Source organism: Salmo trutta, chromosome 12 (assembly GCF_901001165.1).
Source record: "Salmo trutta chromosome 12, fSalTru1.1, whole genome shotgun sequence".
NCBI classification, from domain to species: Eukaryota; Metazoa; Chordata; class Actinopteri; order Salmoniformes; family Salmonidae; genus Salmo; species Salmo trutta.
The window spans coordinates 14,264,981-14,291,626 of NC_042968.1; the positions used below are offsets into that span (position 1 = coordinate 14,264,981).

General features: G+C 49.3%; 1 protein-coding gene across 11 annotated transcripts in view; it reads right to left on the reverse strand.

The window, feature by feature from the left end:
- The window catches only part of cbfa2t3 (CBFA2/RUNX1 partner transcriptional co-repressor 3), a 54,713-nt gene that overhangs the window by 14,514 nt on the left and 13,553 nt on the right, over window positions 1–26,646 (reverse strand). For 4 of the 11 annotated variants that reach the window (XM_029767196.1, XM_029767190.1, XM_029767194.1 and 1 more), the window contains exons 2-6: window positions 14,731–14,889; window positions 11,257–11,412; window positions 3,688–3,938; window positions 3,383–3,472; window positions 1,381–1,562 (exon numbers count right to left, since the gene is read on the reverse strand). In XM_029767196.1, coding sequence (XP_029623056.1) covers window positions 1,381–1,562; window positions 3,383–3,472; window positions 3,688–3,938; window positions 11,257–11,412; window positions 14,731–14,889 — 838 coding nt within the window. Of the gene's footprint in view, window positions 1–1,380; window positions 1,563–3,382; window positions 3,473–3,687; window positions 3,939–11,256; window positions 11,413–13,295; window positions 13,929–14,730; window positions 14,890–26,646 lie in introns of those variants that run through there. The other 7 variants (XM_029767193.1, XM_029767195.1, XM_029767201.1 and 4 more) reach the window with 3 other exon arrangements.

The following is a 26,646-nucleotide window of genomic DNA, read 5'->3' on the forward strand; positions in this document are numbered from 1 at the left end:
TGTGTGTGTGTGTGTGTGTGTGTATGGGTAGTTGTCCCCTCTTTGTTTACGTGATGAATCCCCTCTGCAGACTCTCTCCACTCCTGGCAGGCTGTGGGTCGTGGGGTGAGACTGTGAGAGGGGATGTGTCTGTCTCTCTCAGTGCTTTAGCCCGCCACCAATATCTCACAAATCAAAGCAACAGCTGGCCCAGCCCGCCGTGACACTGTAAGCCAGGGTTTGGGAGGCGGAGGTGTGCAGATTACAGAGGGATTGCCCGTTCCTCCACCCTCTCTCTCTCCCCCTCCCTTTCCCCCTCCTTCCCTCCCCGTCACGATAAGCTCAAGCAGGGGTTCAGCAGGATCTGGACACATCCCTGACCTACTGACTAGCTGACTGAAGGAGGACAGGAGAGAAGAAGAGAGAAGAGGAGAAGAGAAGAGAGGAGAGGAGAAGAAGAGAGAAGAGGAGAGGGGAAGGGAGGAGAGGGGAAGGGAGGAGAGGGGAAGGGAGGAGAGACGAGAGGAGAGGAGAGGAGAAGAAAAGAGAAGCCAGAGATAAAGGGAGGGAGAGAGAGAGATGGAGAGTTGGAGAGTATTGCTGTGGTTTTGTCTGTCTTAAATTCCAGATGTGTCTCCACCCGCCCCTCCATACGGCCCAGTGTGTGGGGCGGATATGGCAGCAGGCTGCTGTGGGGAGGGCAGGGAAGTGTATAGGACAGTGAGGGCATTGTCTGTGGGTTGGACTGAGGACATCTCCTCATACTGTACTGGGGCCGCTGACACAGAGCCACTGCTGCTGCTGTGGTTATAGCGTGACGTCCACAGCATCTGGGCTTATCCTCCTCCTCCTCCCTCTCTCCTCCTCCTCCCCTCGCAGACAGCTGGCACAGCCTGAATCGCCCTCCCTGCCCGAACGGCATCAGGGCTGCCCAGACTTCCGCCTCCCGCACAGAGGATTTATAACCTCCCCCTTGTGGCTTGGCATTTCCAAATACCCAGAAATAATTCAATTATTTGTGTGTGTAAGCCTGTGTGTGTTTTTTTCAGTTGTGTTTCTGCTGTAAGATGGAGGGAGAGGAGTGATAAGTTGTTTTCCTGCTGTGGCATGTGACGTGTCTGCATAGTGTGTGTATTTTGAGTGTGTGTGTGTATTTTGAGTGTGTGTGTGTGTGTGTGTGTGTGTGTATTTTAAGTGTGTGTGTGTATTTTGAGTGTGTGTGTGTATTTTGAGTGTGTGTGTGTGTATTTTGAGTGTGTGTGTGTGTGTGTGTGTGTATTTTAAGTGTGTGTGTGTATTTTGAGTGTGTGTGTGTATTTTGAGTGTGTGTGTGTGTGTATTTTGAGTGTGTGTGTGTGTGTGTGTGTGTGTGTGTGTGTGTGTGTGGTGGTCACTCAGTACCTGTCGGGGGTCCTCCTCTTGCCATGCTCGTTGATCTCCATCATGATCTCAGAGGAGTCCAGGGGCGAGCTGGCGTTGGCGTCCAGCAGCAGCTGCTCATGCTGGGCCAGATACTGGGCGGGAGTCTGCTTGGCCATCCGTGCACAGTGGAGGAGCTCCCTCTGAAGCAGGGGCAGGTTCGCCTGGGAGAGGAGAGGGACGGGGGGGAGGAGGGACAGGAGGAATGAAAGGAGAAGATAGTATAAGTGGAAAAAGGCGAGAGGAGGAGGAGGGTCAAGGTGGGAGGTGGAAGATGAGAGAGAGGAGAGACAGGGCATAAAAAATGAAATAGTTTTATAATGAAGAGTTAGAGCATGTGGGAGGGAAAGACAAAGACAGAGAGAGAGAGAGAGAGAGAGAGAGAGAGATTGAGAGAGAAAGTGAGAGCGAGAGCGATTGAGAGAGAAAGAGAGAGGATGAGACAGGGAGGGTGAGATAACACAGGCCCACCGCCACACATTCCTCCCCAGCGTCTGTCTCCCTCAGGGGGAGAAAGAGGGGAGAAAGGAGGGGTAAGTGGGTGCTGTCAGAGAGCTCAGTCAGGCCGTCACTTTGACAAAGCACAGCGCTGGCTGCCATGTCACAGATGTGTAACCTCATGGCACACCAGGCCGGCTGGAAAACTGCCCTCTTGACACCAGGCCCTGAGCCATCCTCTGGATGCTGTTAGAGGCACGCCACTCTCTATCTATCTATCTATCTATCTATCTATCTATCTATCTATCTATCTCTAGCACACTGTGGGCATGCTGCCTGGTTGTTAGTTAACACCTTCCTATAAAGCAGATACTGTTTGCTTGTTTATCTACAATCTTTCCCTCACTGAGCTAACCAAGACCTCCGTAGTGAATGTATTGTATGTATGTGAATGTATTTGTGTTGGTATGTGGTGTGTGGAATACATTCCATCCACAAGCGTACACGCCACCACCATGTCTGCAATTATAGTTAATAACCAGGCATGGCTCCAGCTTGGCCCACCCCCTGTTGTCCCCCATATGTCCCTCTGCTCTGGGAATAAACAGGAGGGACAGAGATACAGAGAGTGTGGGACAGACAGGAATGTGTGCCCTAGTCACCACCAAGCAGCACGGCCAGCGGCCAGCACCGACACAGACACACACAGGCACGCGCGCACATAGACACGCACGCACAGTGTCAGCATGACTGCCCCTCCCTCCATCAGAACCGTCAGCAGTGTCCCTGAAGGCCTATTCCCTACTGTCACATTTGTTACATGTGTTATGTATTGAACAGCTGGCATTGTGACTTCTGGACCACAGCAGAGTAATGTGTTATTCATAATGACAGTCGTTCGGAAGGATGGACTTTGTCTCTCTCTCTCTCTCTCTCTCGCCCTGCTCTCATCTCCGTGACTGTGGGTTTGACAATGCAGGTAACAGGATCAGGCCAAAGACATCAGCCAGAGTGAAAAGCTCTGCATGTTAGCCGCCCCGGGCCGGCTACATCTGTCAGGGAGTCTTATTTACCCTCCCCTCCTTCCCTCCCTCCCTCCCTCCCCCTCCCTCCGCTCCACGCCGCGCCACTCAGGGTAAACACTCGTGTGCCAGTTTTAATGAATCGCAAACGATGGCCATATGGACCAGCAGATCAACCCAGCGCCAGGCAGGCTGCAGCAGACTGGGTTGGAAATCGGCAGGGTCCTACTCCCTTTATCTAGCGAGCTTCAGTCAGCCCCACACCCACACACTAATGGAGGAATCACACACGGTTCAGGCACAGAAACCAGGTCGCTTTCTACACTGGCCAGCCATCCAGAGAATATTCTTTGTTTGTTTGGGTGGGTTTTGTTCTCGAAAGCCCTTCCTTCCATCTCCATATGCTAGCTAATATCAGAAGTGGAAGCTGCTCAAAGGGATATACTGGGAAATAACCTGGGGATTCCTAGGCAGCCTATTGGGAACAGGGAGGGAGTGTCTACGTTGGGTTTTGATGTGCTTACCTTGAGGAACGGAATGACAAAGGGACGCAGCGGGAAGTTGGTCGCCTCCTGGAGTTTGGAGTGGAACTCTTCTATGGTCAGGGTGGAATTCTGTCAAAAACCAGAGGAAGGGAGAGATTGGAACACTTGGAGAAGAAGCTTCACAGTAAAACATAGGAGACAGGCAGAGCTGGACATGGAGAGACAGAAAGAGATATTGGACACAACTAAGTAAGTACTGTAACTCCAGAAAAGTAGGAGAACGAGTGGGAGAGATAGACAGACAAGGGGAGAGGGACAGAGAAGAGGAGAAGAGCTGGACTTACCACCAGGCCCAGCACCAGACTGCGGACTCGCTCTCCGATCTCGGGCGAGATGTCGTTGCCGAACTGCTGCAGCGTGGTGAGGAAGCGCTTGAGCTTGCAGAGCTGGCGGGCGCCGCAGGCCGGCGGCAGCTGCTGATTGGACAGGGAGGCGGTGGACGACATGGCAGGGCCGTTGCTGAAGCCGTTGGGTGTAGAGGGCGCCCCGTTGAGCGACGTGGGCGAGTGACTCGAGTGACTGCTCCCGTTCAGCACTGCAGGGAGAGAGAGGGAGAGAGGCCATCCGTCAGTACCAGGCTGTTGTCCTCCTCCACCCTCCACCTGTCCCTCTACCTCCTCCTCCCGGACGCTATGCTCTGTGAGGGTGCCGGAGGACAGGGTCGAGGAGGGTGGTGAAGGCACATGCATCCTTAAGGTTGAGGCGGAGAGCTCCAGGGCACACACTAAGGCTGAGGACAGGGCACACACTAAGGCTGAGGCCAGGACACACACTAAGGCCAGGACACACACTAAGGCTGGGGCCAGGAAACACACTATGGCTGGGGCCAGGAAATGCACTAAGTCTGGGGCCAGGAAATGCACTAAGGCTGAGGCCAGGGAACACACTAAGGCTGAGGCCAGGGAACGCACTAAGGCTGGGGCCAGGAAATGCACTAAGGCTGAGGCCAGGGCACACACTAAGGCTGGGGCCAGGAAACACACTATGGCTGAGGCCAGGGAACACACTAAGGCTGGGGCCAGGAAACACACTAAGGCTGGGGCCAGGAAACACACTATGGCTGGGGCCAGGAAATGCACTAAGGCTGGGGCCACAGAACACTCTAAGGCTGGGGCCAGGAAACACACTATGGCTGGGGCCAGGAAATGCACTAAGGCTGGGGCCAGGAAACACACTAAGGCTGGGGCCAGGGAACGCACTAAGGCTGGGGCCAGGAAACACACTAAGGCTGAGGCCAGGGAACACACTAAGACTGGGGCCAGGGAACGCACTAAGACTGGGGCCAGGGAACGCACTAAGGCTGAGGCCAGGGAACGCACTAAGGCTGAGGCCAGGGAACGCACTAAGGCTGAGGCCAGGGAACACACTAAGGCTGGGGCCAGGAAATGCACTAAGGCTGAGGCCAGGGAACACACTAAGGATGGGGCCAGGAAACACACTAAGGATGAGGCCAGGGAACACACTAAGGCTGAGGCCAGGGCACACACTAAGGCTGGGGCCACAGAACACACTAAGGCTGGGGCCAGGAAACACACTATGGCTGGGGCCAGGAAACGCACTAAGGCTGGGGCCAGGAAACGCACTAAGGCTGAGGCCAGGGAACACACTATGGCTGAGGCCAGGGAACGCACTAAGGCTGGGGCCAGGAAACACACTAAGGCTGAGGCCAGGGAACGCACTAAGACTGAGGCCAGGGAACACACTAAGGCTGGGGCCAGGAAACACACTATGGCTGGGGCCAGGGCACACACTAAGGCTGGGGCCAGGAAACACACTAAGGCTGGGGCCAGGAAACACACTAAGGCTGAGGCCAGGGAACGCACTAAGGCTGGGGCCAGGAAACACACTAAGGCTGAGGCCAGGGAACGCACTATGGCTGGGGCCAGGAAACACACTAAGGCTGGGGCCAGGAAACACACTATGGCTGGGGCCAGGGAACGCACTAAGGCTGGGGCCAGGAAACGCACTAAGGCTGGGGCCAGGAAACACACTAAGGCTGAGGCCAGGGAACGCACTAAGGCTGGGGCCAGGAAACACACTAAGGCTGAGGCCAGGGAACGCACTAAGGCTGAGGCCAGGGAACACACTAAGGCTGGGGCCAGGAAATGCACTAAGGGTGAGGCCAGGGCACACACTAAGGGTGAGGCCAAGGCACATACTAAGGCTGGGGCCAGGGAACACACTAAGGCTGAGGCCAGGGCACACACTAAGGCTGGGGCCAGGGAACGCACTAAGGCTGGGGCCAAGAAACACACTAAGGCTGAGGCCAGGAAACACACTAAGGCTGGGGCCAGGGAACACACTAAGGCTGAGGCCAGGGCACACACTAAGGCTGGGGCCAGGAAACACACTAAGGCTGGGGCCAGGGGACACACTAAGGCTGAGGCCAGGAAACACACTAAGGCTGAGGCCAGGGGACACACTAAGGCTGAGGCCAGGGAACACACTAAGGCTGGGTAAAAACACTGTTGGCTGCTAACCCTTACTCTGCTGCTCGGGCTCTGCCACGGCTCATACCAGTTTGAGTGAAGGCTCTGTGTGCAGTAACTTCAGCTGCCTTTCACAAGTGGGACCGTTTGACCCCCCCTCTCTCCCACTATCCCTCCTCCCCTTCACCAGTCTGTTTCTAACTTTCGCTCACCCACTCACTCAGTAGGACACAACTATAAGAGGAACGCGTTAAAGAGGTGCCAAAAATAGGCCTGTGTTAGTTTATTCCAATAGCAGGTGTGTTGCTAAATCAGTCCTTGCACATGTCCATGAGCTGAAAGTAGATTTGCAGCATTCAGGTTCAGGGCACCCCCACCCCGCCTCCCCACCCTGCCTGGCTGCCACACTCCTGCTCCACACCCCTCCACTACTCCCTCCGTTCCACACCACCTTTCCCCTGCTTCATCTACTGAATGGTACATTACCCAATATTGGTGGGATATTCTTACACTCCATCCTCTGTCTTCAGTGACTGTCACAACAAGATGTCTGTCTCAATCAGAATGAAATCATATTCAATTCACTCATTTGGATCTCATCATTTAGTGTAGTATTCTGTTTCTTCTGATATGGGTTGTTTTTACACTGTACAGTGAGGGAAAAATGTATTTGATCCCCTGCTGATTTTGTACATTTGCCCACTGACAAAGAAATGATCAGTCTATCATTTTAATGGTAGGTTTATTTCAACAGTGAGAGACAGAATAACAACCAAAAAATAAAAAAAAACGCATGTCAAAAATGTTATAAAATGATTTGCATTTTAATGAGGGAAATAAGTATTTGACCCCTCTGCAAAACATTACTACGTTTTTAAAATGCAAATCAATTTATAACATTTTTGACATGCGTTTTTCTGTATTTTTTGGTTGTTATTCTGTCTCTCACTGTTCAAATAAACCTACCATTAAAATTATAGACTGATCATTTCTTTGTCAGTGGGCAAACGTACAAAATCAGCAGGGAATCAAATACTTTTTTCCCTCACTGTATAATGTATATAAATCTGATGTTTTTATGTTTTGTTTATTCTTAGTCTTGGGTGTATGTGGCTGAATTATTGAGATATTAAAGGATGTATGCATGTGCGAGTGAGTTTAATATGATATGTTATAAGCTTGGTGGGCAGTATACCGTATATACTGTATATTAGGGTATTTTGATATATTGAAACTATTTATTTGAGGTTTTTCAATACACTTTAATATTTAGAGCTACTTTTTAAGTAAATACCTTTAGTTAACTTGTGCAATACGTTAGGAGATAAAGCAGATTGCATTCTTCATTTCACCTGTCACATTATTTTACATTATGAAGCATACTGTAGTTCCCCAGAACAGTGGAGCCAGTCACATTTGTTTGACATAGCACAGTGGGAGAAAGCAGGAGCAGTTGAGTATATACATGTATTGACAGGGCTCACGTTTTATATTGAAAGTCAACAGTGTTATTTTGCTTCAATAGAGTGATCAGGGATGTGCAACTATAGTTTTTCCTTGACAGAAAATACATTAGTGCAGCACATTCAGAAAATAGCTTCATTTTCATCAGATGATAACAGAAGTGCAACGCTACTGTTAGCTAGCTACACAAGTAAATGAGCTTCCAATGAAAAAATAAGCTGCATGGCCATCATCATATTTCTAATGTTTATCATAGAAAGAATGTAGCCAGTTACATTTCCTAATGTTGTGCTTAAAGTTAATCTTGCATTTTACCAGAGAAAAGTAGGCTACACTGAGAAAAGTACAGGAGAAAAGGTAGCTACACATCAGTCAGAGTGCTGTCTGTTGATAGAATGCCCATTCCTGAATTCTCATCTGAGGGGAGAAGTGCAACTGAAGCAGAAAATAACTTGTCTGATACCGAGAAGAAATTACAATAAGAAGCATTTTACATCTGCGTTTACAAAACACAGCAAGATATTTCTGAAGCGTTTTATCTTTCTTTCCTGAGTGCAAAACGCAGAATTTTGCATTAACTCGACCCCTAAGTTTAACTTGCAAGTTAATGTAAGTAAGTGGCTGAACTAATAAGATGACGGGGCACCATATTGTGTTAGCTTTCTACCATGTTGGAGAAGTCAAAGCTCTTTGGATGAGTTACCTGTACAGCTTACACGATCTTGATTTCCTTGCTTTTTTTCTCCTCACAGTTCTCGGCCTGTCTTCTCCTCTCCCCTCTTCTCTGAGCAGAGCAGGCATGCCTGTTTCCCTAGCAACTCCAGACTCCACACAGACACAAGTGTAGCCTAGACATGCTGCTCCAGAGCCAGTGCTGTTCTTCCTTAAGACAAGCATGCGTCTGGAACTTTGCTCATTTGGACAATGTCTCTCGTTCACATTCGCTTGTAAAATGTCCAAACTCACCAAAAATGACATTCGGTATGGCCTACCTATATATGTATACATTTCTTAGCAAGATTGCCTGTCTCTGCAATTAGTTTATTTTAGTTTTGTGCTCGTTAGGATATTTAGCTAGCAGCATCCATCGAAATTCGCTAATATTTGTGCTAATTTTGTTAGCATTCTGGTAATAGATGCCCAATGGGCTTTTTTTGTGTTTTTTTTTGGAGCCACCTTGTGTACTAAGCCAGTAATACCGTATGAAAGAAGGACAGTATGACCGTATATCCCGGTATGAGAGAAGGACAGTATGACCGTATATCCCGGTATGAGAGAAGGACAGTATGACCGTATGTCCCGGTATGAGAGAAGGACAGTATGACCGTATGTCCCGGTATGAGAGAAGGACAGTATGACCGTATATCCCGGTATGAGAGAAGGACAGTATGACCGTATATCCCGGTATGAGAGAAGGACAGTATGACCGTATATCCCGGTATGAGAGAAGGACAGTATGACCGTATATCCCGGTATGAGAGAAGGGCAGTATGACCGTATGTCCCGGTATGAGAGAAGGACAGTATGACCGTATGTCCCGGTATGAGAGAAGGACAGTATGACCGTATATCCCGGTATGAGAGAAGGACAGTATGACCGTATATCCCGGAATGAGAGAAGGGCAGATATGAGAGAAGGACAGTATGACCGTATATCCCGGTATGAGAGAAGGACAGTATGACCGTATATCCCGGTATGAGAGAAGGACAGTATGACCGTATATCCCGGTATGAGAGAAGGACAGTATGACCGTATATCCCGGTATGAGAGAAGGACAGTATGACCGTATATCCCGGTATGAGAGAAGGACAGTATGACCGTATGTCCCGGTATGAGAGAAGGACAGTATGACCGTATGTCCCGGTATGAGAGAAGGACAGTATGACCGTATATCCCGGTATGAGAGAAGGACAGTATGACCGTATATCCCGGTATGAGAGAAGGACAGTATGACCGTATATCCCGGTATGAGAGAAGGACAGTATGACCGTATATCCCGGTATGAGAGAAGGGCAGTATGACCGTATGTCCCGGTATGAGAGAAGGACAGTATGACCGTATGTCCCGGTATGAGAGAAGGACAGTATGACCGTATATCCCGGTATGAGAGAAGGACAGTATGACCGTATATCCCGGAATGAGAGAAGGGCAGATATGAGAGAAGGACAGTATGACCGTATATCCCGGTATGAGAGAAGGACAGTATGACCGTATATCCCGGTATGAGAGAAGGACAGTATGACCGTATATCCCGGTATGAGAGAAGGACAGTATGACCGTATATCCTGGTATGAGAGAAGGACAGTATGACCGTATATCCCGGTATGAGAGAAGGACAGTATGACCGTATATCCCGGTATGAGAGAAGGACAGTATGACCGTATATCCCGGTATGAGAGAAGGACAGTATGACCGTATATCCCGGTATGAGAGAAGGACAGTATGACCGTATGTCCCGGTATGAGAGAAGGACAGTATGACCGTATATCCCGGTGTGAGAGAAGGACAGTATGACCGTATGTCCCGGTATGAGAGAAGGACAGTATGACCGTATATCCCGGTATGAGAGAAGGACAGTATGACCGTATGTCCCGGTATGAGAGAAGGACAGTATGACCGTATATCCCGGTATGAGAGAAGGACAGTATGACCGTATATCCCGGTATGAGAGAAGGACAGTATGACCGTATATCCCGGTATGAGAGAAGGACAGTATGACCGTATATCCCGGTATGAGAGAAGGGCAGTATGACCGTATGTCCCGGTATGAGAGAAGGGCAGTATGACCGTATGTCCCGGTATGAGAGAAGGACAGTATGACCATATATCCCGGTATGAGAGAAGGGCAGATATGAGAGAAGGACAGTATGACCGTATATCCCGGTATGAGAGAAGGACAGTATGACCGTATATCCCGGTATGAGAGAAGGACAGTATGACCGTATATCCCGGTATGAGAGAAGGGCGGATATGAGAGAAGGATGGTATGACGATCTGGATACCACCCATCCCTAAAATGTTTGAAAACATTTCAATCTACAGGGTGTTTAATTTCTCCCCCAGTTTGTCGGAGTGCATATGGCAGTATGCCAACAGTGTGTGTTAGATGGTAGTGTGTGTATGTATGTTCTGTACGCGGTTCCTCTCATTTCTACCCTTGACTCTAATCTCTCCATTGGAGCCTGGCCGGTCGGCACACATGTGGGCTAACCATGTGACCCGCCACTTGTGTTCTGGTTTTAGAGGGGAGAGCGAGCTACACTGGTGACCGCCACAACAGGTGAAACAACACGGCCTGTCATTGCTATATAGGGAAGAAAGTGGTCTGTAGCCCGGCAAGCCCAGCAATGCCCCCTGTATCACTACAGCCGGTAAACAAGCCCCCCCCCCCCCCCACACACACACACACACACACACAGAGAGACAGTGCCACAGCCATTCTCACACACTCCAAGACACTTGATCCACCAGGGAATTCTACACACACAAGTGACTGAAGTCTTGTCTTCACCATGTTGAAGCTACAGTATCATCAGAAACACACAGCCAGGCCTTTGGAGCCCAACAGCAGCCTGTAGCAGCCTGTTTCCCCTGAAGCCCAGGCAGGTTCCCTTCCTAACAGCCGCAGAGGTAGAGCCGTGCCAATGACAGAGAAGAGCTGATGCAGCACTCCTACCAGCTCACTATTCTGTTCACATCCTGCCCGGCCCAATGCTGCACAAAACACCTTCAAGATAGATACATAGTACTACCTCAGGGAATTTACAAGGTTCTTTATAAAGTTAGAAAGAGGATTCAGGCATTCAAGGGAGAACACAGACATGGTAGCAATACAGAATAGTATTTTATGCCAGGTAAGATATGATAAGTATTTTTTGCATTTTTTTTAAATTGAAAGATAGCATGCATACATGTTTTAGAGTGCAAACAGAGAAATAAAGAATTTAAAAAATGCCTTACTTGACCTACTGGTGGTGGGTGTGAATGAAGCGTTGCGATTGGGTGCCTGGCTGACGGCCGGGGGTGGAGGTGGCATTGTGGGCGGAGTCAACCTGGGCTGGGTTTTGACATCAGCAGGTGAATCGGGCATCGTTCCAACCTTCTGTTCTGTGCTACCTGCAGGAGAGAGAGAGAGAAAGAGGGAGAGAGAGAGAGAGAAATAAAGAAAGAAAGAAAGCGAAGGAGAGAGAGAGAGAGAGAAAGAGAGAGAGAGACGGTTACAAAGAGACAAACAAGAAAACACATCAGACACCAACAGTATATCGGCCCCCAGACGCAAACATCCAGGTACAGAATGCACACGATAAAATCAGACCGAAACAAGCAATTTACTTCTCAGAAAAAATTCTTAATAGCTAGTTGTATTTATTGATCAGTGTTGCTTCCATTATCTGACACCCACTCATGACCCACTGATTTGATATGAGAGAGAATGTATTGATGGCCTGGCTGTGAGGTCTTGTTTCTGCTGCAGAGACTCTGTGAACGATGTTGTACTACAGCAGAGAGACAGAGAGATAGAGATATGGGGGCTTGGAACAACATGCTAAATATTACAGCTCTTGGAGACATAAAGTAACACCTGCTGGTCCGCTCAGCTGCTGCTGACGGGACCCCCCCACCCCCACACCAACGCCCCCCGTCGTACTGACATCCCTATCAGTGTCCTCCACTCCCCCTTCCTACCCCTCAGCCCCAGTCCCACTGACACTCCCCGCCTGTCCCCTCTCGTCCCCCATATGGACAGGCGCGTGACAGTCAGTGACAAGTGCAGCTGGATCTGCCGCTGTCCATCACAGAGACACTTCTACGAGGCTGGAACGAGGCCCCCAGCCGGGACCAAACAAGGCAAGGCAGGGCTGCTCCAGTCGGGGACAGGTGGGACGGGACGGCCTGGAGCGGTCAGGTGGCATCGCCTTTTCCAGGAGATAGGACAAGGGCTGCTATTCCTCTGCCGTGCCCTGCTGCCTTCCACATACACAGGGACACACTGGCTTTTCACTGCCCAGTCCCCACACTGGCTTGTCACTGCCCAGTCCCCACACTGGCTTGTCACTGCCCAGTCCCCACACTGGCTTGTCACTGCCCAGTCCCCACACTGGCTTGTCACTGCCCAGTCCCCACACTGGCTTGTCACTGCCCAGTCCCCACACTGGCATTCTTTCTGCCTCCTACTACGACCACAACAACTCTTGTAGTTTCTTGCGCAAAGCTGCAGAGAGAAGGCTGTAAATGTCGGTTTCTTTTTGATGTATTAAAAGGTCTATCGATTGCAATCTCAAATACATTGTTTACACATGATCACATACTTTTTCATTCAAAATAATATTTGTTCTTTGAAATAATGTGGATAAAATGTAATAATCTTTCTAATATCTTTTCCAGGGGCCATGCATACACATTATCCAGTGAGCGTGATCAGCCCTGGCTCAGTGTTGGAGTACTCAGTATTAAATGCTCCATGGTAAACACTGAGTGTAACAGGGGAAGCAGCAGCCGTCAGAGGGATGTGGGTGGAATGGGATCCTTCTGCTACAAAAACATGAGCTGCCGAGTGTGATGTCTTTCACAGCCACGGAGAAGATAGCTTTACAGTGTGTGAGACCATGTGTGTGTGTACCCACCGTGCTTATATATGTGTATACCCTGCGAGTCCTGGACCCAGTATCTGCATTAGACCAGTACAGAGGCATGTGCCGAGGAGGAAGGTTTAAGCCAGGCGTCTCTATCAGCTGTCTCGGAGTTCACTCCACTGTTAACTCCACTCGGACAGCAGGATCATGTCGGCCACGCAGGGAGCAGCTCGCAGCGAGCCTCATAGACCTACAGGCACCCCACTAGCATGTAGTACTAGTACTCCTGACCATGTTTGGAACAGACATCCACCCCAACCCACCCGCTAAGCTGCAGCCGCTGCCGCCTCCACTGTCAAGTGCAAAAATAACCAAACACATCGGGTCACTGCCAAACAAGCAACAGGAGGATAATTAGGTCTTGACCTCCAGGGAGAGCAGCTGCAGGATGGTGGAGGGTGCAGGAGGGTGCCGCGGTCCTCAGGGTTAAAGTGTTTCTGGGGTGGCAGGGAGAAGTCACCTCTGCAGCCAGGACGGACAGCCAGGACGGACAGGCGCAGCTCCTTACTGCTTTTCTCTCTCAGACTACTAAACTCAGATCCTCTGCTGCTGACTATGAAAAAAATATGCAGAGTACACTGTGTTCCAGAGCAATGGTTTATGAATGGAACCCTTCCACAGTATTCCTGCCACAGTTAACATTCTCTTAAACTCTTCTCTAGGCTATTTCCATATGTGCATGTAGAACTCCCAAAAAGCTAGGCTCTGATTTTCAAGAGTTTTATTCGAGATTCTATAAGTTACAACGGCCGTTGAAAATCTGACTGTGGTCCTCTCAAACACAAGGGGCGCTCGCCAGGAAAACACTTCGATCCCCTAAACACAAGGTGTCTGATTTTGGCCATATAGTATTGAAGCCCTGCTAGGGCTGGGCGATATGGCCAAAATATTATACCACGGTATTTTTTGTTTTGGAGATCATTCCCACAGTGCCACGCAGGGCTGCACGATATGGGCAAATAATGTAGGATTTATTTTTAACCAAATGTTGCAATTGCGATTTGACTTGCGAATTAGAGCAGAAAAATTGGAATCATGGAAATATAAAGACTATTCTAATTCAATAGTTAGAATATAATAGTGGGCACTTTGAATACAGTGTTGTTTGAGATGATAACGAATTAAAATGCCAGGGAGGAGTTATTGTGACAGGGTAGAAACGAGTGTTGATAAGTGTTTCCTAGGGGAAACTATAAGCTTTGGCTACATTGCATGTTTTCTCTTAGCTACTTCATGTAGCCAACATATTCTTGCTTTGCATATTTCTCTGATTTAGAAGATACTACTGCACAAACAACATGCTGATTTAGGTCTACACCATCACTGGTACTATCAGGCTGTATTAGCTAGCTACGTTTGCTCTTACTCAGTACATTTATTAGCTAGCTAGCTATTAGCTTTAGCGGCTAACAATTAGCGTCTCACAAGATTTAGGGCAACTTGCTAAGAAAAGACAAACTTGCTGTCTGCTGATGTAAGAAACACAAACTAATAGTGTCACTATAGAACGCTAGTGGATTTATGTTAAGAAGCAAAGTGAAAACAGCATTGTTGTCATCAACATTGTTGTTGCAGGTGCTACATTAACCATGCAGACTGAACGCAAGTTTGTCGTGGTTGAGGAACGTCAAATGCGCTCCTTGAGTGACAGGTGGGGTGGCCAGGTCTGTGTGGAAAATGGCACCGAGAGATGACTCAAGTAGCGAAGTCAACTATACAAATTGACATTACACATGGCGTATCACATTTAACAAACCAAACATTCAAATACCGGTATAGAAGGTAAAGTAAAAACCCAAACCAGTCCCTGCATCAATACTGGTATATTGAGCTGGTGGCTCCTGCCTGTAGGACTGCAATGTCCCCGCTCCCAGCCATGGACAAATGTAGACAGGTACCCTGCCTGGCCCTGTGCTGCACGGCTGGGCTGCTCTCCTCTCTGGTCTGCCTGGGTGTCTGTCTGTCAGAGAGAAGAGGAGGCAGGCAGGGCAGGGCTCGTCCATCAGTCACCACACTCAACAAACAGTATTCCTGTTCAGGAGCTATTGTAGCTATACTGACTGACTTCAGCGACAACAAAACAACTAAAGAGGACCGCACACAAACTCTTTGAGGCCTGGGTTCTTGTCACTTTTTTGCTTTAAAAAAACGTGGACAGACTCGTGACGATCACTGATTGGTCATTTCACTTGAATCCCATAATGTACACGCACTCTATTTCCATGACGACTGAACAATCTTGACCCGCCCTCTGACTGTGATTTGATTGACACAGTGACCATTTTGACAGTAAGCATGCCTTAATCAGGGCTGTTAATTTACTCCTTGGGGAGAGTTCCTTCACATGGCAACTGCTGCTAGGGCTCCCGAGGGGTTCTGGGAGTGACCACGGCCTGGCTGGGAGGGCCGAGACTCCTGGGGCGAGGGGGAGAGAGAGGGAGGAGTCCTGCCCTCCTGGCCTGTCTGCAACTGCTGTGGGATTACTCACAGCTGTTTAATCTGACCAGCTAAAGGACGCACACACACACACACACAACTCTGGATTTCATTTTTAATACATTAGAAAGTCTGCTCTGTCCGAACCCCCCCCATCTGTGGCCATCTGTGCTCCCATTGTGCTGAAGGACAGGAAGACTCACGCCAAGGGAGAAACGGAGAGGGAAAGACAGAGTGAGATGGAGAGACTAGTAAGAGAGAGAGAGAGAAACAGAGTTGATGGTCCACACCTCAACAGACTTCCTGGGTAGAGCTGTCAATCCCCCAGCATGTCCATCTGACCACAGTGTGTGTCCTGTTGCTTTCACTGTGTTTCCTCTGTCTAATTAAGGAACCATGGCATCGGAACACAACAGTGGATCCTGTTCAGGGAGTGGTACAGGACGTTCTGATCCTTCCTCTTCTTCCTTCCACGCAACCTTTCATCGCCCACTCAAAGTGGATCTACACAGTAATCAATACAGAAAATAGATTTTACCCAGGATACAATGCTGCTTCATAGACTCCCTGAGGATTTGGGAGCCCGGCGCTGGCTCTGGCCTTAGCTGCAGCCCTCAGTATGCAGTCAAAAGCTTTTGCTGATTACACTGCTGTCAGTCTCTCCTGTACACAGCTGTATGTTTCCCGTAATCACGCCTAAAAATGGCTTTCAGGGAAGGAACAGTCAGCTATCTGTGTTCTAAAAGGGTTTCAGTTCAGTCCTATTGTGCTACAAACAAGATGAAAAACTATTCAGTGCAAGATCACACTCCAGTTTGTCATTCTGGAGCTATTTCTGGGTCTCTCTAGATTTCAGGACATACACTTTCACTTAAACCACCAAACACACAAGAAACGATCATGTAATGACAAGCCATTAAGAGGCTGGTTGGCTGCTGGTAGTGTCTCTGTCTTCACATGGCCTATCCTTCACATTAGAACAGAGCTACTGTAACTGTATCTTAGACGCGGACAGACTCTGAGATGGTCTCTAGAGATCTTCTCTTGCACCTCTGTCGCTCTCCCTCTATCCAAATGGGCTCCTCTCTGGGACACATACCCCTAAATCTCTCCCTCTGTCTCTAGCGTGTTCTCTCTCTCCCTCTCTCTCTCTCTCTCTCTCTCTCTCCCTCTCTGTAATTCCCCCAGTCTCCAGGAATGCTGTTGTTTTTAATTTCTCCCAGCTGCTCTGGCTCGGTGCCCGCCCGCCTGCCTTCCCACATCTGCTCCCCATCAGGCCGCCGAGTAGTCCACACAAACACAGACCTCACATCAAAACATGGGGATTAGAGCCCTGCGCCTCGGCCCCAGGACCCCGCACCCCTCTCCCTAGCCCCCTCCAGACTCCCTGACTCCCCATCCCCATCGCCCCTCTCCTGACCCAGGGATTGACAGAGACCCTGGGCCTGCATAGCCCCCTTAGCATGGGAGTGGATGGAGACACCATAATGAATAGACCAGGTCTGGCGGGAGGGAGATGTTGGAGCAGAGGGATAGTGGATTAGATAGTGATCAGACGTGCTGGATGGAGGAGCCTGGCATTGATGATGATGTAAAGGTCCTCCTGCCTGGGAGAACTCAGTCAACCTGTCTGAATGGCAGACTCTCTCTCTCCTCTCTCTGTGTCTCTCTCTCTCTCTCTGTGCCTCTCTGTCTCTCCGTCTCTTTGTCGCTCGCTCTCTCTCTCTCCCTGTGTCTCTCTCTTTGTCTCTCTATCTCTCTATCTCTCTATCTCTCTCTCTCTCTGTGTTAGAAACCAGACTGGGGATCATCTTGAGCTGATTTAGAGTTCAGAGGCTTTAGGTTCACTAATGACAGGGTGGGAGAGAGAGCCTTGGAGAGAGAACACCCCCAGCTCCCTCCACAGAAATGTACAAGCACGGAACAGGCAGAAACAAATACACACGTTACCCTGTTACTTGAGAATCACTGCGATACTACACAGACTGGGCTGAACAAATATGTTTAGTGAAAACAAACATTCAGTGGGGAATAAATGTCTGTTTAATAATAGAGAACTGAAAGGCCCAGGGAGAAAATGCATGTGTGTGTGTGTGTGTGTGAACGTGTGACCGTGTGTGTGACTGTGTGTGTGTGTGTGTGTGTAGAATGAAAAATAGACAACATAGAGAAAGTTAGACTGAGCGCAGCAGGAGCCTCACAGCGCATACAGTAATAACTCCCAGAATATATGTTAAAACCATTTAGGGTGTGGCGGCAGTGCAGCGGTGACCCATGGGGTGTGTAACGGCTGAGACCCCAGCTGTGTGGAGGAGGAGGAGGAGGAGGGGGTCCTCAGACACTCCATCCATCTGAGGAGGAGGAGAGGAGAGAGGGATGAGGCCAGACACACTGGTTCCTGGGCTGACCTAGTTACCACTGAGTTACTGGGCAGAGGACACGAGCTGACCAGGACAGACCAGGACAAGGTCAGTGTAAAACGGTCTAATACACAGGAGAGATCAGCTCTCTCCTCGTCTGCACCAGTCAGACAGCGGATACAGTACTCAGATGTCTGAGACATGAGGCATGGCCAGGGAGAAAGGTAGAACAACACGGAAAACAAGGAACCAATACTGCTACTCCCTACTCTCTACTTCTCTATTTGTTTAAATAGGACTCTCAGTCTCTGAATTGTTCAGCGCACCAATGAGTATTCCCTCACGTCTTTGTGTTTATTCATTTACTGCCTACATAACTGTTTATTCCTCTACCTCTCTCCATTCCCCCTCTGTTTGCTGTTTCTGGGTAATGTGATGTTATTGGAGGTCTGGTGGAAAAGCCAGCTCTTGATTTGAACTGTGAGGGAGAGGGAGACTTCATGGCGATGGTGACGAAAACGCCCTGACGAGGGACCTGCGTTTCAGAGTCGGCTTCCTTCCCCACCCAACACAACAGCACTTGTGAGACAAGTTTCGGTTCCCTGCTTCTCTGTACTTTAGTGTGCTTGTCATGTGGCGCTGACGGCTGTGATGACTGTTATTGATATAATTGTATTGAAGTCTAGCGGCCATCTGTTCTCTTCAGGGAGGGCGTCGCTCGGCAGTGAAGTGCTTACATGGAGCATATCGCTGCTCACAGAAAAAAATACGTCCTTTTCACATTTTCCCAATGGCTGCTAATATAATCCAGATGTTCCATGGAGCTCTGTTTCTCCTCCACCCCCCCCTCCCTCTCTCTCTCCTTTTCTTCCCTCCCTCTCTCCTTTTGCTCCCACCCTCCCTCTAGCTCTCTTTTTCCTCCCTTCCTCTCTCCTTCCCTTCCTTCCCTCCATTTCTCCCCAGCCGCTAACCCAGAGCCATTCCTAAATAAAGGAAAGTATTTGTGACATTCTGCCGCGACGGGCCGTGCCAAGAACAACTCCCCGGCCTGGCACATCTGGAGTGTGTTAGGACGGCACTGGGCACTGGCACCGGCCGAGACACAGAGACGAGTGTGCGGCCACTCTGGGGATCTCTCACACACACACACACACACACATACCAACAAGAACTAACTGGCCTGTTGTTTGGATCCGTCAACATCCTAATTTGAGCAAAAAATACGGCCTCCGCAGTTTGCACCAAGCTTCTACTCATACCGGCAACACAAGCAAAGGGAAGAAAAGCTGGACTTGCAATCGTATCAGACAAGTCCACAGCTGTGTGCTCACAAGCAGCTAAGCCCTAATTCTCAGGTGGACTTGTTGCTGTGTTGTTTGTATTCTTGCTGCTGCAGTTCTATCAGACCCATTCAGCAGGAGAGCGTGCTCAGGGTGCGTGGGGCTGGCTGGCTAGAGGCTCCAGGCCCACTGTAAAAAGCTCACACCTGAACATCAATAACTGTCATATCTGCCACCTGGGGACCGCCAGTGCCATGGGCACACAGCCGTCACCAGCACATCTGCCAACGCTGAGAGAGAGGGAGGGAGGGAGGACACAGAGCAGAACAGAGAAAAACACTAAAACATGGCGGGTAGGGAGAGAAGAGAGAGTGGGGGAAGGTACAGGGATATATGAAGTACACTATAAAGACATAGAAAGAGAGAGAGAAGAGAGAGTGGGGGAAGGTACAGGGATATATGAAGTACACTATAAAGACATAGAAAGAGAGAGAGAAGAGAGAGTGGGGGAAGGTACAGGGATATATGAAGTACACTATAAAGACATAGAAAGAGAGAGAGATGAAGAGAGAGTGGGGGAAGGTACAGGGATATATGAAGTACACTATAAAGACATAGAAAGAGAGAGAGATGAAGAGAGAGTGGGGGAAGGTACAGGGATATATGAAGTACACTATAAAGACATAGAAAGAGAGAGAGAAGAGAGAGTGGGGGAAGGTACAGGGATATATGAAGTACACTATAAAGACATAGAAAGAGAGAGAGATGAAGAGAGAGTGGGGGAAGGTACAGGGATATATGAAGTACACTATAAAGACATAGAAAGAGAGAGAGAAGAGAGAGTGGGGGAAGGTACAGGGATATATGAAGTACACTATAAAGACATAGAAAGAGAGAGAGAGAAGAGAGAGTGGGGGAAGGTACAGGGATATATGAAGTACACTATAAAGACATAGAAAGAGAGAGAGAGAAGAGAGAGTGGGGGAAGGTACAGGGATATATGAAGTACACTATAAAGACATAGAAAGAGAGAGATGAAGAGAGGTGGAGAGGAAAGGGTTGGGTAGAGGGAGGGGATGAAGACATGGAACAAGAGAGATGCAGGGAGGAGAGGGGGGTGCAGGGAGGAGAGGGGGGTGCAGGGAGGAGAGGGGGGTGCTGGGAGGAGAGGGGGGTGCTGGGAGGAGAGGGGGGTGCAGGGAGGAGAGGGGGGTGCTGGGAGGAGAGGGGGGGTGCTGGGAGGAGAGGGGGGTGCAGGGAGGAGAGGGGGGTGCAGGGAGGAGAGGGGGGTGCTGGGAGGAGAGGGGGGTGCTGGGAGGAGAGGGGGGTGCAGGGAGGAGAGGGGGGTGCTGGGAGGAGAGGGGGACTTATTTGGCCCAGTTCCTCAGAGCAATTCTCTTCCTTTGCTCCTTCTCACAGAGGCAGCCTCAGCCTCTCTCTCTTTCTCTCTCTCTCTCCTGCCAGCTGAGGGCTCTGCCTCAGGGTGCAACAACATTTAATTTGAGCTTGAAAAAAGTTGAAATGAAAGTCATTTCTCTCTTCCACCCTCTCTGGACAACAATGAGGTCACAAGACCCCATTAGACCTGACCTCACATGATGTCATTTCTCCCCAAATTGAGTTTATACTTAATACCTTTCCAGAACAACTTAGAATAAAAGTGGTTATTTCTCTTATGATTAAGATTCATGACAATTTGATTAACATTGCCTAACTTTGGCCTATTTAACAGTAACGGTAATGGCCCTGCTTTCCCCTAAACACCCATATTATTCAAATTATGGGGGGAAACCGTGCCAAAAATTACCCTCGATCGGAATCTGTTTACACTGTGTACTTACACAAACAAGCTCCTCTATCAAAACACCTGCAGCTTCACCAAACACCAATTAGCTCATCAGGCTTTTAATTACTCTGTTAATTGCATACAGGCAGCATGAAGGGCGGCTTGGGAATAGGGCGAGGAGCTCTCCTGAGGGCCCGCCTTGACAATCCTGACAAAAACAAAGAAGAACTTTGCCAATGACAACATTGACGCTCCGGCTGCTGTTAACAGCCTGGCTGCTTCATCTTCATCGCCCATCAACCGTCTGCCACAGGGCTGTGTGACATCACTTCCTGTACAGCACTCTAGCATTTCCTGCCTCTCTGACTGAGCCAAACTGGGAGCAGAGAGCGAAGGGAGAGAGAGAGAGAGAGAGAGAGAGAGAGAGAGGCATGTAGTGAGTCCATCTGCGAGCTGTACATCTGGATTAGTTCAGATTGGTCATGGGAAGGGGAAGGGTGAGCAAGCGTGGGAATATTCCTCACATAAGTGTGGGCATGTGGGCCATTGTCTCTGTGGGAGAGTTAGAAAAGAGGTCCATACTGTCCAGTGATCTGTTCTCTGTCTGTCATAGAGCACTAGCACAAACATCAGAGCCATGTCACTGAGAGTACATGGGAAACGTTTGCGTCAGATACAAATATAGATCTGTTTTCCCTGGGCCTTATTTACTTTGTTTGGCTGTTATGAATGATGCATTCAGAGCTGTCACAACGCTCTCTCTCTCTCTCTCTCTCTCTCTCTCAGCTCCCAGCTCAATCTCTGTGCTAGAGGCTCAAGAGGCTGCAGCAGGCAGCAGGAGAGTGTGTTTGGCTGAAGAGGCGTATCCAGGAAACAGTGGCAGGCCCGGACTTCCTGTGTGACAGGTGTGCGATGGGAACGAGGACGGGGACGGGGGTCTGACAGCTGCCGTCTCTGCTCTCTGTGTGTTTCTCTCTCTCCTCTCTCTCTGGCCAGCTCAGCCCCACGGCCAGCTGCAGCCCAGACCTGCTGTGTTTGCTCTGCCTCTTACGTCATTACTGCTGATTTATGGAGCACAAACTGACTTCAACCTAACCCCCCTGACACACACACCTCCTGACTGACCACACATTGCCTGTCCATCTCCCTCTAACACAGTGTGTGTTGTTTTATTTTGGACCGTTTTTGAATCAGTGGATGTGTGAAGGCCTATTGTCTCGTTCGTCTCGCTCAAACAAACAACATCGATTTTTGCTGTTCTCACCTCCTCTCAGTCGGCAATGTTGAGAACTGGAACCGTGTACTTCATTCAGCGTTAAACATCTGTCCTGTCTGTCACCACTGACACCATCTGCATCCCTGCAACGCCTCCCCCGGTCTGGGACTCCCTATCTCATACCCCTTCACATGCCCCAGGCACATGCACAATAGCTCATGACATTAGCAGGGAGGCAGGCGCATAGCGGGTGATCTGTGTCTCCGCTGTTCTCCATCACCGCCACCCCATAGGTAGCAACCCGCCTGCGTAGGGACTCCAATCAGGGGAGTCATGTGACCAGTTAAACAGAAGCTTTGACAACTTCTCCCCAAATCTCCATTTAGCCCGAAGCCAGCTGCACTGGAAGCTCCTGAAATAAATACCAGTGTTTCCTCTGGGACCAGACTGATGGCTGGAATCCACCGTTCTTCCCCCCCCCCCAAAAAAAAAAACAGTGAGAGGGAGCAGTCATATAGATGGCCCTATAATTGACAGGGTAATAGTGTTTGCTAATAGGCTAATTAAAGTAGCCTGCTGCCATTCACACAGTGGTTATACAGGCCTAGCCCCTAGCTCACCGTCATGTATCGACAGAGAATCCACACAGACGCGATCCGCCTGCCTGTGTATCTTCTAGTCTACGGAAACTGCAGGGTTAACTCCTGTCTGTGTCTGTCCAGGTTTCCCTCACCACTGTCTCCTCTGCTCCTTCAGAACGCTGGCCCTCTGCTCTGGGGAAAGTGTCCTCATATGTCTTTGTTTATCCCCCCCGTCTCTCTGGCTCTCTCTCCAACTTGTAAATGTCTTCCTCACTTCCGCTCTCGCTGTGTTATTCTCTCCCCCCCCCCCCCTTCTGCCCATCTGCCTCCTTCGTTCACAGGCATTACCACCTTGTCGTCTGTACTCTCTCCGGATACTTCAGAGACTGCTGGAGAACTTTAGCACCCCCCCCCCCCCCCCCCCCCCCCCAAAATCAAAGTCCCCCTACAGGGATTCAGCCCTAAAGTTTCACTGGGAAGATAGGCCCTCCTCAAAGCACTTTTGGGTTTTTTTCTCCAAAAATTATGACATCAATGAAATCTCTCCCCTCTTTCCACTTTTCATATTAAATCCCTGATCTGTGTGGGAACAGTATAGTTACAGTTTAGGAACAATACAGTACCTCACATCCTTAGTAGAGGATGTGAGGGTGTGAGTTAGGGAGGCTGGGCGAGAGATTAAGGTCTGTATAAGTAACCGGGAACACAAGGGCACTCGGCTCAAACCCACTTGAAGAGTGACAGAACCATCTGTGGCAAAGCTTCTGTTTCCACGAGATAACAGCTTTCTAATTTCACAAATATGTGGAGAGGCCATACCCCCCCTGATCGTCTGGCTTGTCTTGCTTCCCCAATCCTAGCCTGAGCCCACAGCCCCCCATCAGCCCCCTTCCAGACGCCTTTTAAGTCATTGTGGAGAGGAGTGTGTGTGAACACTTAATAACTTTAACTCTATCTCCAGTCAGCGTTCCTCTCGCTCTCTCTCTCTCTCTCTCTCTCTCTCTCTCTCTCTCTCTCTCTCTCTCTCTCTCTCTCTCTCTGTGTGATACGGGGCTGGCTGAGGGCGAGGCGGGAGAAAAGGGAGGAACTTGTTATATCCGAGTGAGGAGCAGCGATATGAACTTCCCCGCTGTACGTTTGATTAAAAATTGCTCAGTGCTACAGTAGATTATTCCAGCGTGTTTCCTGTGTCTGTCTCTAATCTGCATATCCCATAGGAAGTTGGGAAGAGCGAGGGAGGGAGGGCAATTGGTTACCATGAAGTGTCTCTCTCTCTCCCTCTCCCTCTCCCTCTCCCTCTCTCTCTCTCTCTCTCTCTCTCTCTCTCTCTCTCTCTGTGTCATGAGTGTTTTGGCTATAGCTGTCACCAGTTCACAGGCTCAGTTCTCATAATGAAGTCAGTGCCAGTGACACAATACATCTGCGTTCACAGACTACACCCCTTGGTTATTCAACGTCACAAAAGAGAACATTGTGTCTGAGGTGCGAGGTTTAAATCGATGGGTTGTTAATGTGTTCTCTATTTTTACTAATGTTGTCGAGAGCTAATTTCATAGAAAACACAACAACAATCATTTTTGATTGATTCCTCTTTAAAACAGGAAAGCTCAGCTCTGACACCTGAGACTAGCAAAACAATTAGAGGGCAATTTACTGTAAGCATTTATCCTGCGGAGACATGACAAGTTAAAACAATACGGGTGAGATTAGATTTATATCTTCTCTCAAAGTAAAACAATTCTTAGCAAATGTGATGTGGGTCTTGTAACGCTGCACTCCGTACCATGGGAAATAAGAGGGGCCACTTTTCTGTGTAATAATAACACAAAGGAAATGTACGCACAGAAGATATTGTTTTGAATGAAAGTACAGTATAGTACAGTATATGTTTGTTCTGTAAGAAGTGAGAGTGTGTATCCGTGTGGGCGCTGTGTGTGTGTGTGTGTATATATATATGTGTGTGTGTGTGTGTGTCTATAGTGTGTGTATAGTGTGTGTGCATGTGGTTTAGACGTAACTCTCCGCTCCCACACTGCGGTGCCAATGTGTTCCTCATTACTCCAGATGTTTGGGAGCTGGACGGCTCCTCTGCTCTCTGGCATTCTGATTCTCCCCTGAGAGGGGGCCATGTCACAGTAATGTCAAACACATGTGGAGCACACTGGGGCTCCCAACGCCAAAGTCTTTCCCACTGTTTGGACGGATAAACAGGGAGGGAACCATAGCGATCGACCGCTGGTCTGCCTGTGCCTGAACCCATCACTATGGGCTCACTGGCAACAGACAGCATGGGTTCCCAAGGCTGGAGTCTGCCCCCTTCAATGGGCTGGAGTCTGCCCCCTTCAATGGGCTGGAGCCTGCCCCCTTCAATGGGCTGGAGTCTGCCCCCTTCAATGGGCTGGAGTCTGCCCCCTTCAATGGGCTGGAGTCTGCCCCCTTCAATGGGCTGGAGTCTGCCCCCTTCAATGGGCTGGAGTCTGCCCCCTTCAATGGGCTGGAGTCTGCCCCCTTCAATGGGCAATAAGAGATACCCACAGAGGCCCGCAAACATGTCTCAGCATGCCTCCATGGGGTTTTGAAATGATTTCATCCACATTGCAGAACTATATGTACAGTGTCATATAATACACATGTGAGGTGATCAACAAATATGTTAACAATGGGCTTCTCCATTATCACTGTTACCAGAGAACAAGACTTCACTGTCAATCTCAGAACCCAGTGATTTGAGACACGATCCAGTCCAAAACACTATCTCAGTGTCAATGTCTCGGTCTGCACCTCTTCACACACACACACACACACACACACACACACACACACACACACACACACACACACACACACACACACACACACACACACACACACACACACACACACACACGTTACCTAAGATTATGGATTTCTCAGCTGCTGCACTTTTCATCATGGCCAGACGCTGCCAGATAAACAAAAGGAAAAAAAAGCTCATCCAAAGAAAGCATTTCTCTGTTTGAGATGAATTTCGTCTCCCTGGGAACGTAACTGGCCCTTGAACGCACTCTTTGGCTGCTAGTGTTCCAATCATGGGAGAGGACAGAACCCTGGAGCTGTGTGTGAGATACCAGACAAACACATCAAACCAGTTGGGTGCTCACACCCTGACAGCGCTGACCTGTGTGCAGTCTCCTGGTGCGCAGCTTCTCCGGGTGGAGCCCTGATCATGGAATTGCACAATAGTATTAATGCATTATAGGAATTAGGTTCACGGGGTAATCTGTCGGCTGCTTACAGGTTGGGATTCCAGGACAGTGGAACATTCACTGTAAGTCCACTGTTGCACACAACTCACAGATGGCTTACAAACAGCAGCCTCTGCTCACTGGGCAAACCAGCCCACGCAGAGTTGCTATGTTCTTAATTCACTGTTATACGCAATGCCTCCCATATACTTATGCTGACCAATCTCCTACTTTCTTTTAGTATACACTATTGTCTCTACTCTCTATAATAGGTTACTCAGAACTACATTATACTATATTTACATACACACACATGAAACGCATTATTTTTTACACAGACTAGAATCTAGTCATCCTGTTGTCATGGTAGTGAGTGTTGCTATGGTGCGTTTGTGCACAGTACAGTAGTATATGCCGTATTCAGGGATGATGGCTCCGGCAATTGTCGTTTGGCTTGTGTGTCCAGGTGTCTGTGTGTTCTGCTGACCAGCTGACCTTCTCTCCTCTCCTCTGCACAAACACACACACACAGACACACACACACACACTCTGCCGGCCGGCCGGCTGCGTGCTCCCGCCCACTGCCATCTGCTCCTCTCATTAATTAGAAGACGGCCAACTTCACCTGCACCGCCCGCACTCAAATTACAATAATTACCTCTCACATGCACAAGCCCGCCACCCCGCTCCCCACCCCGCTGCCCAGCACACTCCGGCTGCAGGTCACTGTGCTGTGACATTGTCACCTGGCGAACCAACCGGCAGGGGGACCAGGCAACAGACACTATCACCTTCAACCAACAGCATGGCTTACCCTGCCATGAGTGACCAATA